This window comes from Labeo rohita, chromosome 10 (genome assembly GCF_022985175.1).
Source record: "Labeo rohita strain BAU-BD-2019 chromosome 10, IGBB_LRoh.1.0, whole genome shotgun sequence".
NCBI classification, from domain to species: domain Eukaryota; kingdom Metazoa; phylum Chordata; class Actinopteri; order Cypriniformes; family Cyprinidae; genus Labeo; species Labeo rohita.
The window spans coordinates 27,239,890-27,252,754 of NC_066878.1; the positions used below are offsets into that span (position 1 = coordinate 27,239,890).

Below are 12,865 nucleotides of genomic sequence, written 5' to 3' on the forward strand. Positions count from 1 at the left end.
ACACACCGGTTTGTAGTGCAAACAGTTTTACCGTTTACTTATTCTTCTCGTTATTTCCCTACAGCGGCTAATGAACCACCAGTCTCACGCATTTACAGAAATACGTCCGCTTTGAAAAATACGGTGGATAGAGTGCGAAAGTCAGGTTCTTGAAGTAAAAATCCAATTTATTTTCTCCATGGGTGAACTGATTTTTAACAACATACAACCCTTTAAAGATTGTCTGTGAGCCACAAGGTTGTTAATCAGTGGTATATGCTTTTGTTGAAGCCATCAGTATGCATTATTTTAGCTTATTTTTTAAATTGTGAATTTCTGGTGAAAAGCTACATTACCCATGATTCTGCAGAGACTTTCCACCAATCAGATAATGGAAATGAGCAAATCAAGACAAAAGAACTGCGAATGCACTTCCTACATTCTCAAACTACTAAAATATTCGTATATATGCACATATTTTGCAATAAATGTGAAATTATTTTTCTGTCGTTAATGAACGTCTTTAACTCCATCGCTTTTAAGTCATTTACAGTGCTTCATGGGATTGTAGTTTTTTCCCTCATTGAAGCCTTACGTCCAGTCTTACATCTGTCTTTTTTTTGTCTAAATTTCATTGTTTTGCTCAAGACTGAATTCTCAAAAGTGCTTTTCCCCATAGCTGGATGGTTTGGTTCATGGCTTTTAACTCTTAAACAAAGACTTTTTTAAAAGCCCATTGGGAAAATGAATGGAAAAATACTTCCTGAACCAAGGATGATGAACACCAGCACTTCAATACAAACCTGATTTTATGTGTCAGACTGAAATTCATAACTGTGCACTTAAGTATATGTGTAGACTTGTAAATTATTGTCAATATGAGGTATTAGGTTTTAGTAATTTCTCTATATTTTAAGTTTTGCATTGTATTAAGATTTCTTCTCATTTAAATTGGCCTATTAAGTGCTAGTGTTTCATTGTACCGGCAAAATAATTCAGCACTAAAATAATGCATAAACAATATTATTTAATTTAACAGCATAAGATGTAACATAAAATCTTAATATATATAAATGATATCAAAAATGAAGAATATTCATAATTTAAATTAAAAACATTTAAATTTGTTGAGTCGCATGTAATTCTGGGAATGTCAGTTTACTTTTTTACTGTAAATTATAATATGGCTTGTTCTTTTTCACTTCCAACAACTTCTTACAGTCTTTTACCTTAAAAATGACAATATTTTTTTGCATTGTAGTCCATAAGTCTTCTAAGGTCATAGACTTAATAAAACAATTTATAATAATTATAATAATTAATAATAAAGTTTTTAAAAATAACAAATTACAACAAAATACTATTTAAATCTTTTTTGTTTGTTTTTTTTACTGTAAAGTTGTTCTTTTTCACTTTCAAAAACTGTAAATTTTACAGTATGTTTCTGTAAAATGATATTAAAAATGCCAAAATGATATTCACTATATATATTGTATGGAAACTTACTGTTAACCGGTTATCAGGTTTATACTGTAGCATTTTTACACTCTTTTTACACTTTTTTTGCCATGAAAATTACAATCATTTTCTGCATTGTAGTCCCTAAGTTTTCTAAAGTCATACACTTAATAAAACAATTTATAATAGTTATAATAATTAATAATAATTTAATAATTTAAATTACTGGAGTATGCTTTACAAGAAATTTGTATTTGAATCTTTGTTTTACTGTAAATTATAATATGAGTTGTTCTTTTTCACGTCCAAAAAACTTCCAGTATTTTTCTGTAAAATCATATTAAAAATGCCAAAACAAATGTTAAATTATATTCACTGTATATGTATATATATAAACTTATTGGAAACCAATTAACAGGTTTTTACTGTAGCATTTTTACAGTCTTTTGCCATCAAAATTACAATAATTTTTTTCTGTAAGTCTTCTAAGGTTATATACTCTAGTTTTGCTGTATATTACCAAAATAATTAGGTATTTTTAATGACACTTGAGCCACAATTAAGATTAAGAACCTGTAATAATTGTGGAAGGTATATAAAACAAGTAAAAATAAGACATTAAACTTGGCATTAGTATAAAATGTTTTACTGTGTTTTGTCTATTAGCTCAAGGGCTTTCATAGCAGACTCTTACAAAAACAAAAAAAAAAAAATATGAGTATACTGAAAAATACAATGAAATATAGTAAATAATACAGCTCAACAGATGGAAAACTAGTGCATGTATTTTTTAAATTTTGCATGATTATGCATGCATATAAATTGATACACATAAAAAATGTATAGTAATAAAGACATAAACACCATTGTATCACATTATTTAAACAATAAATTTCTTGTTAAATTATGGGTTTACATAAATATTCATATTCATAAACTTTATCTGATTTTGTTTAGGAGTTTTTGGATGGATGGATGTCTTGCTAAAATCTATTTGACATTTAGAACTTAATGGATTGAGTGATATATATATATATATATATATATATATATATATATATATATATTGAAATGACAATTCCTTATTTATTTTTTAAAATATTGTGATATACTTACACAATATATTATTCTGTATATTTTCAATATACACTAAATAATTTAATATATGCACTGCTAATGATTAAGGAAATATATTTTCTTTGCATAAGGAGAGCAACAGCTCTTAGTGTCTAGATGCTTGAATGAAAACCTTTCTAGTCTTCTATTTGTTCTTCAGACTTTGTTTTCCAAACTTTTTTCAGTGTTTCTGGCCAGATTCCTCCTGAAAGTTGAATTTCAGCAAACTTTGGTCGCCGGCTCACTGAATCCCTCCGCAGTGCTAATTAAATTAGAGCAATAATGATCGTAATGGCTGATCACTGTATTAATCTGCGTGAGAAAGACCTTCATTTGCATAATCATTTCTCGATTGCCTGTGCGTTTGTGCTGCATCGCTCCTTCATCAAGCGCCAGTGTATTCAATGAGCCGCGACCGGAGAGCGATAAGCGCTTCAGTCTTGCTGATGATCTGTCTGTCTGTCTGTCTGTCTGTCTGTCATGTCTCTTCTCTGCTGTAGATCATGTGGGTACAGTAGGTACGGGTGAGCCCATAGTCAATGCTATCAACAGCGACTCGGCTTTGATCGGAGGTAAATGGATGTTGTGGTGCATTAGAGAAACACTCCATTTCTCATCTTTTCTCATTTCATCCATTATTATTTGCTGCTTTCGGTTCATATTTACTTTGTCTTGCTCAAGACAAAATGAGATGTTTACCAACTTTTTCCATTCAGTAAGGCTGCTGAGCTCCAAAAATGCAGCATTTAAGCATTTTAAGTTTTAGAAAATAGTACTTAGGTTAAAAAAAAAAATCATACCCCCTAAACTGATATCATGTCAAAATACGAAATTGAAGAAAATCCACATGAAAAATTACATGAAAGAACATCACATTTGTTGAGTCACTCGTAATTCTGGGAATGTCAATTTACTTTTTTACTGTAAATTATAATGTTTTTCTTTTTCACTTCCAAAAACGGTACATTTTTTAACAGATTATAGTTTTTTATTTTATTAATTTTTATAACAAATTATATTAAAAATGCCAAACTTGACGTTTAAATACATATGTTTTAGGAATAAATTAACAGGTTTTTATTGTAGAATTTTTACTGTCTTTTGCCATCAAAATCACAATATTTTATTTGCATTGTAGTCCAGAAGTCTTCTAATGTCATACATTGAATTAAATAATTTATAATAACTATAATAATTAATAATAAAGTTGTTAAAAACAACAAATTACTGGAGTACGTTTTTTTTATTTTTTTTTTTTTTATTTCTTTTTTATTTCTTTCTTTTTATTTTTTTACTGAAAATTATCATATGCGTTGTTCCTTTTCATTTCCGAAAAAGGTAAATTTTACAGTATTTTTCTGTAAAAGTATATTAAAAGTGCCAAAACAAATGTTAAAATGATATTCACTATGTGTATTGCATGGAAACTTAACAGGTTTTTGCTGTAGCATTTTTACAGTCTTTTGCCGTCAAAATTACAATAATTTTTTCGCATATGCTGAATTAAATAATTCATAATATTTAATATTAAAAGTTTTAAAAACATCAAATTACTGGAGTATATTTTGCAAGAAAATATTATTTGAGTCTTTTTTTTTTTTTACTGTAAATTTATAATATGAGTTGTTCTTTTTCATTTCCGAAAACTATAAATTTTACAGTATTTTTCTGTATAATGATATTAAAAAAATGCCAAAACGAATGTTAAAATGATATTCACTATAGATATTGCATGTAAACTTAGTCGTAAGCAATTAACAGGTTTTTACTGTAGCATTTTTACAGTCTTTTGCAATCAAAATTACAATAATTTTTTGCATTGTAGTCTATAAGTCTTCTAAGGTCATACGCTGAATTACATAATTTATAATAATTATAATACTTAATATTAAAGTTTTAAAAACAACTAATTACTGGAGTATATTTTGCAAGAAAATATTATTTGAGTCATTTTTTTTTTTTTTTTTACTGTAAATTATAATATGAGTCGTTCTTTTTTATTTCCGAAAACTGTACATTTGACAGTATTTTTCTATAAAATTATATTAAAAATGCCAAAACGAATGTTAAAATGATATTCACTATATATATTACACGGAAACTTAGTCTTAAGCAATTAACAGGTTTTTACTGTAGCATTTTTACAGTCTCTTGACATAAAAATTACAATAATTTAAGTCTTCTGAAGTCATACATTGAAATTCAAATAATTACTAATAGTTAAAAATGCCAAAATGAATGTTAAAATAATATTTATATATTGTAAGGAAGCTAACTGTTAACCAATTAACAGGTTAATATAATTTTTTTTTGTTTTTTGGGTTTTTTTTTTGCATTGTAGTCTTTAAGTCTTCTGAGGTCATACACTGAATCAATTTTTTTTATAATAATTATAATCATTAATAATAGGTTTTTAAAAACAAGTATTCTGAACAAAGTTCAGTGTCACTTGCATTTCTGTCATTATTATTAAAAATGAACTAGGAATTTCTTAGTGAAAATCGTTTCTCTAAAAAATGTATTCCAGTGAAAGATGCTGTTGTAAAGTTTCCGCACCTGTTTACTGTCACTATATGGACAAGAGCAGCGTCAGCATTGTGCTAAACATCTCCTTTTGCGTTCAACAGGAAGAAAGAAAGTCATACAGGTTTTGAGAGACAATTTAAATTTTGCGAGCTCAAACTTGCACTTAATGACAAAGGCATGGAATGATTTGTCATGCAAAGTGAACTTCAGTCTCGGTGTGCATTTAAAAGACTCTATAAAACTAATCAGAAAACCTCCGGCGGCCCTCAGTAATGACTGATTAACGACTGCGTTCACATTGACCGAATATAAAGAGTTCTCCAAAGCTATCGGTAAATAGAACGAAATTAACAAAGGCCCCCAAAACTAATTAAACATTTAAAGAAATTATTTGCTGATTAAGCGGCTTCTGCTGCAGTGCCGAACACACTTTGTCCTTTTCACAGCCGCCGTAATGTGGCATTAAATTGAGTTGAGATTTATTTTGGCGCTTCAATTAGACATTTCTTTTAGCCTTTATAATTAAATGTGCCATGCTTAACCGGCCACAAAGGAGAGAAACATTTTAGAGGCGTTTGACTCTGACAGCGAGTAGAATTGAGACGAAGCGGCATTCACAACACGTCTGATAGCGTAACGAGACCATCAGAGCGCCAGGCGCCAGGGTTTTTGCCAACTTTCTGGCCCTTATTGATAGTCTGTATTTAACGGCTCAAAATAAATGGTGCTAATGGCATCTAAATTACGATTGATTGTGGCGTGACATTGGCGTGAGGTCTGGATTCACCCTTCAGAAACACCTCTGACTGTCCCGCAGCTGAAGTTTAGCACATTTCGTGGCATTAAAAGCCACGACTGTAATTCAAGTTGATTATTCTTGAATGCTTTATACCATTTATACCATTTAATTAATCCTCAAAAGTTTAATTATCACTGTACACCAAAGATACTGAATTCTTCAGTTTGCATAATATTAATTTATAATATTTTTACCTTTACATTTTCATATTAATATTAAATCGTTTTATTTGATTACTTTATTTTATATAAATGATAACAAAAAATAAAGAAAATACATCATTTAAATGAAAAAACATCAAATTTGTTGAGTCACATGTAATTCTGGGAATATCAGTTTCACTTTTTACTGTAAATACTGTAATTTACTTCCAGCTAAAAATTTGACAGTGTCTGTAAAATGATAATAAAAACGCCAAAATGAAATATTCACTCCCTATGTTATAAGAAACCAATTAACAGGTGTTTACTGTAACATATTTAGTCTTTTACCATCACCTTTTTTTTGTGTGTTGTAGTCTGTAAGTCTTCTAAGGTCATACACTACATTAAATCATTTAGAATAATTATAATAAGTAATAATAAAGATTTTAAAAATAACAAATTACTGTATATTTTGCAAGAATTTTATTTTTTTCTACCTAAAACAAATACTGAATTATCACCATAAACCATATGGCATTTCTGGCATTTTTCATTACAAATTATACATATTTTTATGAATTTAATTAATTTGTATTAATTAAATTTATATTCATTTATAATATATTTATATATATATATATTAGTATTGGTAATAATGTTTTTTATTTTACTTTTTTTACATTTTATTTTATTTTATTTTATTTTATCTACCTAAAACAAATATTGAATTATCACCGTAAACTATATTTTTAGTACAAATGATACATACGTTTTATTAATTTAAATAATTTGTATTACTAAAAAATGTATATTAATTTTTATATATATATATATATCCAGTGGGTATGGAAAGTATTCAGACCCCCTTCAATTTTTCACTCTTTGTTATATTGCAGCCATTTGCTAAAATCATTTAAGTTCATTTTTTTTTTCCTCATTAATGTACACACAGCACCCCATATTGACAGAAAAACACAGAATTGTTGACATTTTTGCAGATTTATTAAAAAAGAAAAACTGACATATCACATGGTCCTAAGTGTTCAGACCCTTTGCTGTGACACTCATATATTTAACTCAGGTGCTGTCCATTTCTTCTGATCATCCTTGAGATGGTTCTACACCTTCATTTGAGTCCAGCTGTGTTTGATTATACTGATTGGACTTGATTAGGAAAGCCACACACCTGTTTATATCAGACCTTACAGCTCACAGTGCATGTCAGAACAAATGAGAATCATGAGGTCAAAGGAACTGCCTGAAGAGCTCAGAGACAGAATTGTGGCAAGGCACAGATCTGGCCAAGGTTACAGAAAAGTTTCTGCTGCACTTAAGGTTCCTAAGAGCACAGTGGCCTCCATAATCCTTAAATGGAAGACGTTTGGGACGACCAGAACCCTTCCTAGAGCTGGCCGTCCGGCCAAACTGAGCTATCGGGGGAGAAGAGCCTCGGTGAGAGAGGTAAAGAAGAACCCAAAGATCACTGTGGCTGAGCTCCAGAGATGCAGTCGAGAGATGGGAGAAAGTTGTAGAAAGTCAACCATCACTGCAGCCCTCCACCAGTCGGGGCTTTATGGCAGAGTGGCCCGACGGAAGCCTCTCCTCAGTGCAAGACACATGAAAGCCCTCATGGAGTTTGCTAAAAAACACCTGAAGGACTCCAAGATGGTGAGAAATAAGATTCTCTGGTCTGATGAGACCAAGATAGAACTTTTTGGCCTAAATTCTAAGCGGTATGTGTGGAGAAAACCAGGCACTGCTCATCACCTGTCCAATACAGTCCCAACAGTGAAGCATGGTGGTGGCAGCATCATGCTGTGGGGGTGTTTTTCAGCTGCAGGGACAGGACGACTGGTTGCAATCGAGGGAAAGATGAATGCGGCCAAGTACAGGGATATCCTGGACGAAAACCTTCTCCAGAGTGCTCAGGACCTCAGACTGGGCCGAAGGTTTACCTTCCAACAAGACAATGACCCTAAGCACACAGCTAAAATAACGAAGGAGTGGCTTCACAACAACTCCGTGACTGTTCTTGAATGGCCCAGCCAGAGCCCTGATTTAAACCCAATTGAGCATCTGCAAGGAGAGGATCTGCAAGGAGGAATGGCAGAGGATCCCCAAATCCAGGTGTGAAAAACTTGTTGCATCTTTCCCAAAAAGACTCATGGCTGTATTAGATCAAAAGGGTGCTTCTACTAAATATTGAGCAAAGAGTCTGAACACTTAGGACCATGTGATATTTGAGTTTTTCTTTTTTTAATAAATCTGCAAAAATGTCAACAATTCTGTGTTTTTCTGTCAATATGGGGTGCTGTGTGTACATTAATGAGGAAAAAAAAATGAACTTAAATGATTTTAGCAAATGGCTGCAATATAACAAAGAGTGAAAAATTGAAGGGGGTCTGAATACTTTCTGTACCCACTGTATATATACATTAGTATTGGTAATAATGCTCATTTTTATGAATATTAATATATATATATATATATATTTCATTTTTTATAAAATATAATTAAAAATATTTACATTTATATTTATTATATTTTATTTTTATATTTTATTTATTATTTATGATTTTTATTTCGGATTTATTTGTGTTTAATTTCCCCTTTTTTTTTTTTTTTTTTTACAGTGCTTACATCAGATGTTGAATTATCATCATGAATTACAGATATAGACATTCCTTCTGTTTTCATTACGAATTATATCTTTTTTATTAATGTTTTGAATACATATTCATTAAATTTGTTCCTTCATAATGTATTTTTATTTACATGTATATATTTAATACATAATATAAATTGATTATATTTAATTTGTATTTATTCTCAATATTATTTATTTTAATAGCCCCCATTTTTTCAGTGCTTAAATCCAATGTTGAATTATTATCTTTAAATATAATCATAGCTGAATTATCATCAACTATAGACATGAATTCCTTCCATTTTTGTGACAGTTTATTTATTTATTTAATACATATTGGTTAATACATATTATATTACATCATAATTCTTTATACATGTTTTATACTTCTTTTTTTTTCCCCCAAAATTAATCAGCCATGTCCATTGCATGATTCATTATCTATGGATTAGAAATATAATTGAGTCCTAGTGTTTAGATCTGCTGCCCGGAGTCTCCTCACTATTTCACTTGTCGCTGTGCTGTTTTTCAGGTGTCATTGCCGTCGTGATATTTGTGAGTCTGGCCGCGCTGGCTGTGATGGCTCGATTCCTGTACCGGCGAAAAGAAACGTTTCAAACCCAAGAGCCCAAAGCGGGAAAAACAGACGACAGTCCCGAAACGCCCTTTAACACGGATCCAAACTCACAGAGCATTATCAGTGACAACCAAAAAGAGTATTTCATATGACGCTCTTTCACCTCGCATCGGACTAATCCAGTTAAACCGGCGGACTGAAATGCCTCGTCGAGTCTAGGGACATTAACATTCACGGTGGATTATGGGAAACCGTCCGAAAGACTGGGGCTGTAGAAGAGGAGCGTGCGCTCCCTCCGTTTTTGCCCTTTTTGTACATAAAACAGTTATTGTCCAGAGATTTGGCACAATAGTACGGTTTCTAAGGTGTGTATAATGACATTCATTGGTTGTAAATATTCTTTTGAAATGAAACTTTGTAACGTCACCTTCTCCTTTTGCCTTCGAACGATTCAGTGCTCAGTATTACGTTTAACGGAGTTAAAGAAGCGATCGTTGTGTAACTAAATCAAAATAAATGTGTGAGTCGGCGAGTGCGATGTTGTTGTGAATACATGCAGTCATGCAAAAGACTTCAGATTTTGCGGAAAAGGCTGTACGCTCCGTATTTATCACTCTTTGCCCGTGCTTTTCTCAATGATTTGCCATTTGAAACAAAAAATACATCCTATGACAGTTGTTTATTGTGGACAACTTGTGTCTCTGGTCTTTATTGTCTCGTAATAACATTGCTTTCACTACTCATTTATTCACGTATTTCCATTCCATTTTATAAGCGAAACATTAAAAATGGACAAACAGCATTAAGAAAGTGCATTCTGATTTCATAGATATTTAAAGGAACACTTCAGCCAAATATGAACATTCGCTGAAATTTTACTCACCATCAGGCCATCCAAGATGTAGATGAGTTTGTTTCTTCATCAGATTTAGAGAAATGTGTCATTCCATCACTTGCTCACCAATGGATGTGAATGGGTGCCGTCAGAAAGAGAGTCCAAACCACTGATAAAAACATCACAATAATCCACAAGTAATCCACACTTGTGGATCCAGTCCATCAGTTAACATCTTGAGAAGCCAAAAGCTGAGTGTTTATAAGAAACAAATCCATCATTAAGACGTTTTTAACTAACATACAAGTCCATAATTCAAAATTACGCTTCCTCCACTAAAAAAGTGGTCTGGTCTGAATCAGGAGAGAAATCTGCACAGATCAAGCACTGTTTATGAGCCAAAACAGACCTGCTCTAAACAAATATGTGATGTGAGAGACAATAGGAGGTGGACTTTTTGAACATGCAAGAACCACAGACCTGATGAAGAGCGGCCTCACCTGCAGAATATATGATGAGAAACAGACAGACACAAACACTGGGTTATTGCAGTGCAAACCTGTCTGTATATTCATCTATCTCACTATCTATCTATCTGTCTGTCTTCACTGGAGGATGCACATTTTAGCCAGAAGCAATGGTTTGAAATTATAAACGTCTTAATGATGGATTTGTTTCTTACAAACACGCAGCTTTTGGCTTCTCAAGATGTTAATTGATGGACTGGAGTGGTGTGGATTGTTTGTGGATTATTTTGATGTTTTTATCAGCTGTTTGGACTCTCATTCTGACGGCACCCATTCACATCCATTGGTGAGCAAGTGATGCAGTGCTACATTTCTTCAAATTGGATGAAAAAACAAACTCATTTACATCTTGGATGGCCTGAGGGTGAGTACAATTTTAGCACATGTTTATTTCTGTGTGAACTGTTTCTTCAAAAAATGTTTTCTTTGTCGTTTTGGTCAAAAGTGAGTGACGTTAAATCATGTTGTCATATACTACAGCGGTGCTCGATCCACAGGATCATACGTGAACAAAGCGTTTCTGTCAGCCTTGTGTGAAATACAAAACAATGAAACATTCCCACACGCTTTCTGACTTTCTCTGGACGCAGCTGGAGTTTTCTTTTCTGAAATGCTAATGCCTTTGATGTGATTTGAAAGAAATGATGTATAATAACAAGCCGCAAGACTGTGCGACGTTGATGGAGAAAAACACTGATTATGACTAACTGACTGTTGTGATATGACTGAAAAAAATCACAGACAAGCATCTTAAAGTCAACTTCAGTTTGAGAATCTCAAGATTTGTATTGATTTCACCCCAAAATCAACAGAAAAAAAAAATGCATGAAGAAGCCTGTACAAGAATGAAAAACAGGCTTTTTCTATTAAGCATAATATAATCTTGTTTTTATGATTTAGTGGTGAAATACAGGACATTTTATAGATGGTTTGCAGACAACATGAAGAAGTTTTCTTCAGTGGATTTCATTCAGCAGTGACATTTGAGTAATTTTAGCTGCTTCTGTAACAAATAGCAATAACAAAAATAGCCAGACTGACAGTCGGAGCCGTTCAGAACAAACACAAGAATGGATTTTATTTACAGCTCACATCTGTGAAGATGTTTTTTGTACATCTGAGTTGTTGCACCAGCCGTCTGTATGTGGAGACTGTGGCATCATTTAATTGCAAGTTTTTTTAGTTGTTCTTCTTGATTCATTTATCTCAGGTAAGTAAACAACATTTAATTGGAATGTATTTAAAAAGTACTTTTTCTATCTTTACAGGTGAAAAATGACATGTTGCACATTTAAGTCTGTTGTTAGGAGCATAGGAGATACACTGCTGGTCAAAACTTTAGTAACATTTTTAATGTTTTTGTAGTCTCTTCTGCTCACCAAGGATGTATTTATTTGAACAAAAATACAGTAAAAACAGAAAAATTGTGAAATATTATTACATATCTAAAATAGCTGTTTTCTAGTGGAATATGTTGTAAAATGACATTTATTTCTGTGATCAAAGTTGAATTTTCAGCATCATTACTGCAGTCTTCAGTGTCACATGATCTTTCAGAAATCATTCTAATATGCTGATTTGCTGCTCAAGAAACATTTCTGATTATTATCAATGTTGAAAACCGTTATGACAGTTCAAATTTAAATGTATATTTAAAATTCAAATTTATTCAAAATTCAAATTTAATTCAACTTTAAATTTAAATGCAGCCTTGATGAGCTTCTTTCAAAGAGACTTCTTTCAAAAACAACTAAAAAAATGTAATTATTCCGATTTGTGTTTGTGTGTGTGTATATATATATATATATATATATATATAAATGAAAACATTTTTAATCATGCTCTAAAAAAAACAGGTTTGTATATTGATTTGAGTCTATACATCCATTAGGACAAGAACTTTTACTAGCTGAAGAAGATTATTAATATCCTGCTCTGCACAAAAGATTATTAATAATACATCAGCAAAAGCACTAACACAGCCTGAGCTTTGTCCTGTTAGTTACTACAGACAGCATGAGGAGAAAGACGCTTCTGCTGAGCTGTTTGTTTACTTCTGTGATACTAATACTGATCAGATCTTTTATTTTCAAATGTCATATTTCAGCTGTGAGCCGAGGGTCACCTTTCCTGAGAGATTGGGGTGTGTGACTGTGTGTGTGTGTGTCTCGCTCTCTGTCTGCTAGTCTCTGTGTTTCTGCTCTGTCTGCTGTTCTCCGCAGAGCAGATGGCTGAACGCTCTGAATGAATCACGCAGA

At 32.0% G+C, this 12,865-nt stretch overlaps 1 protein-coding gene across 2 annotated transcripts in view; it reads left to right on the plus strand.

Moving 5' to 3' along the window:
* Nucleotides 1-10,064, plus strand: part of cntnap3 (contactin associated protein family member 3) — a 164,770-nt gene extending 154,706 nt beyond the window's left edge. The window contains exons 23-24 of one of the 2 annotated variants that reach the window (XM_051121497.1): nucleotides 3,054-3,125; nucleotides 9,201-10,064. In XM_051121497.1, coding sequence (XP_050977454.1) covers nucleotides 3,054-3,125; nucleotides 9,201-9,397 — 269 coding nt within the window. In that variant the 3' untranslated portion in view covers nucleotides 9,398-10,064. The remainder of the gene's footprint in view (nucleotides 1-3,053; nucleotides 3,126-9,200) is intronic. The other variant, XM_051121498.1, reaches the window with a different exon arrangement.
* Nucleotides 10,065-12,865: the final 2,801 nt, after the last annotated feature.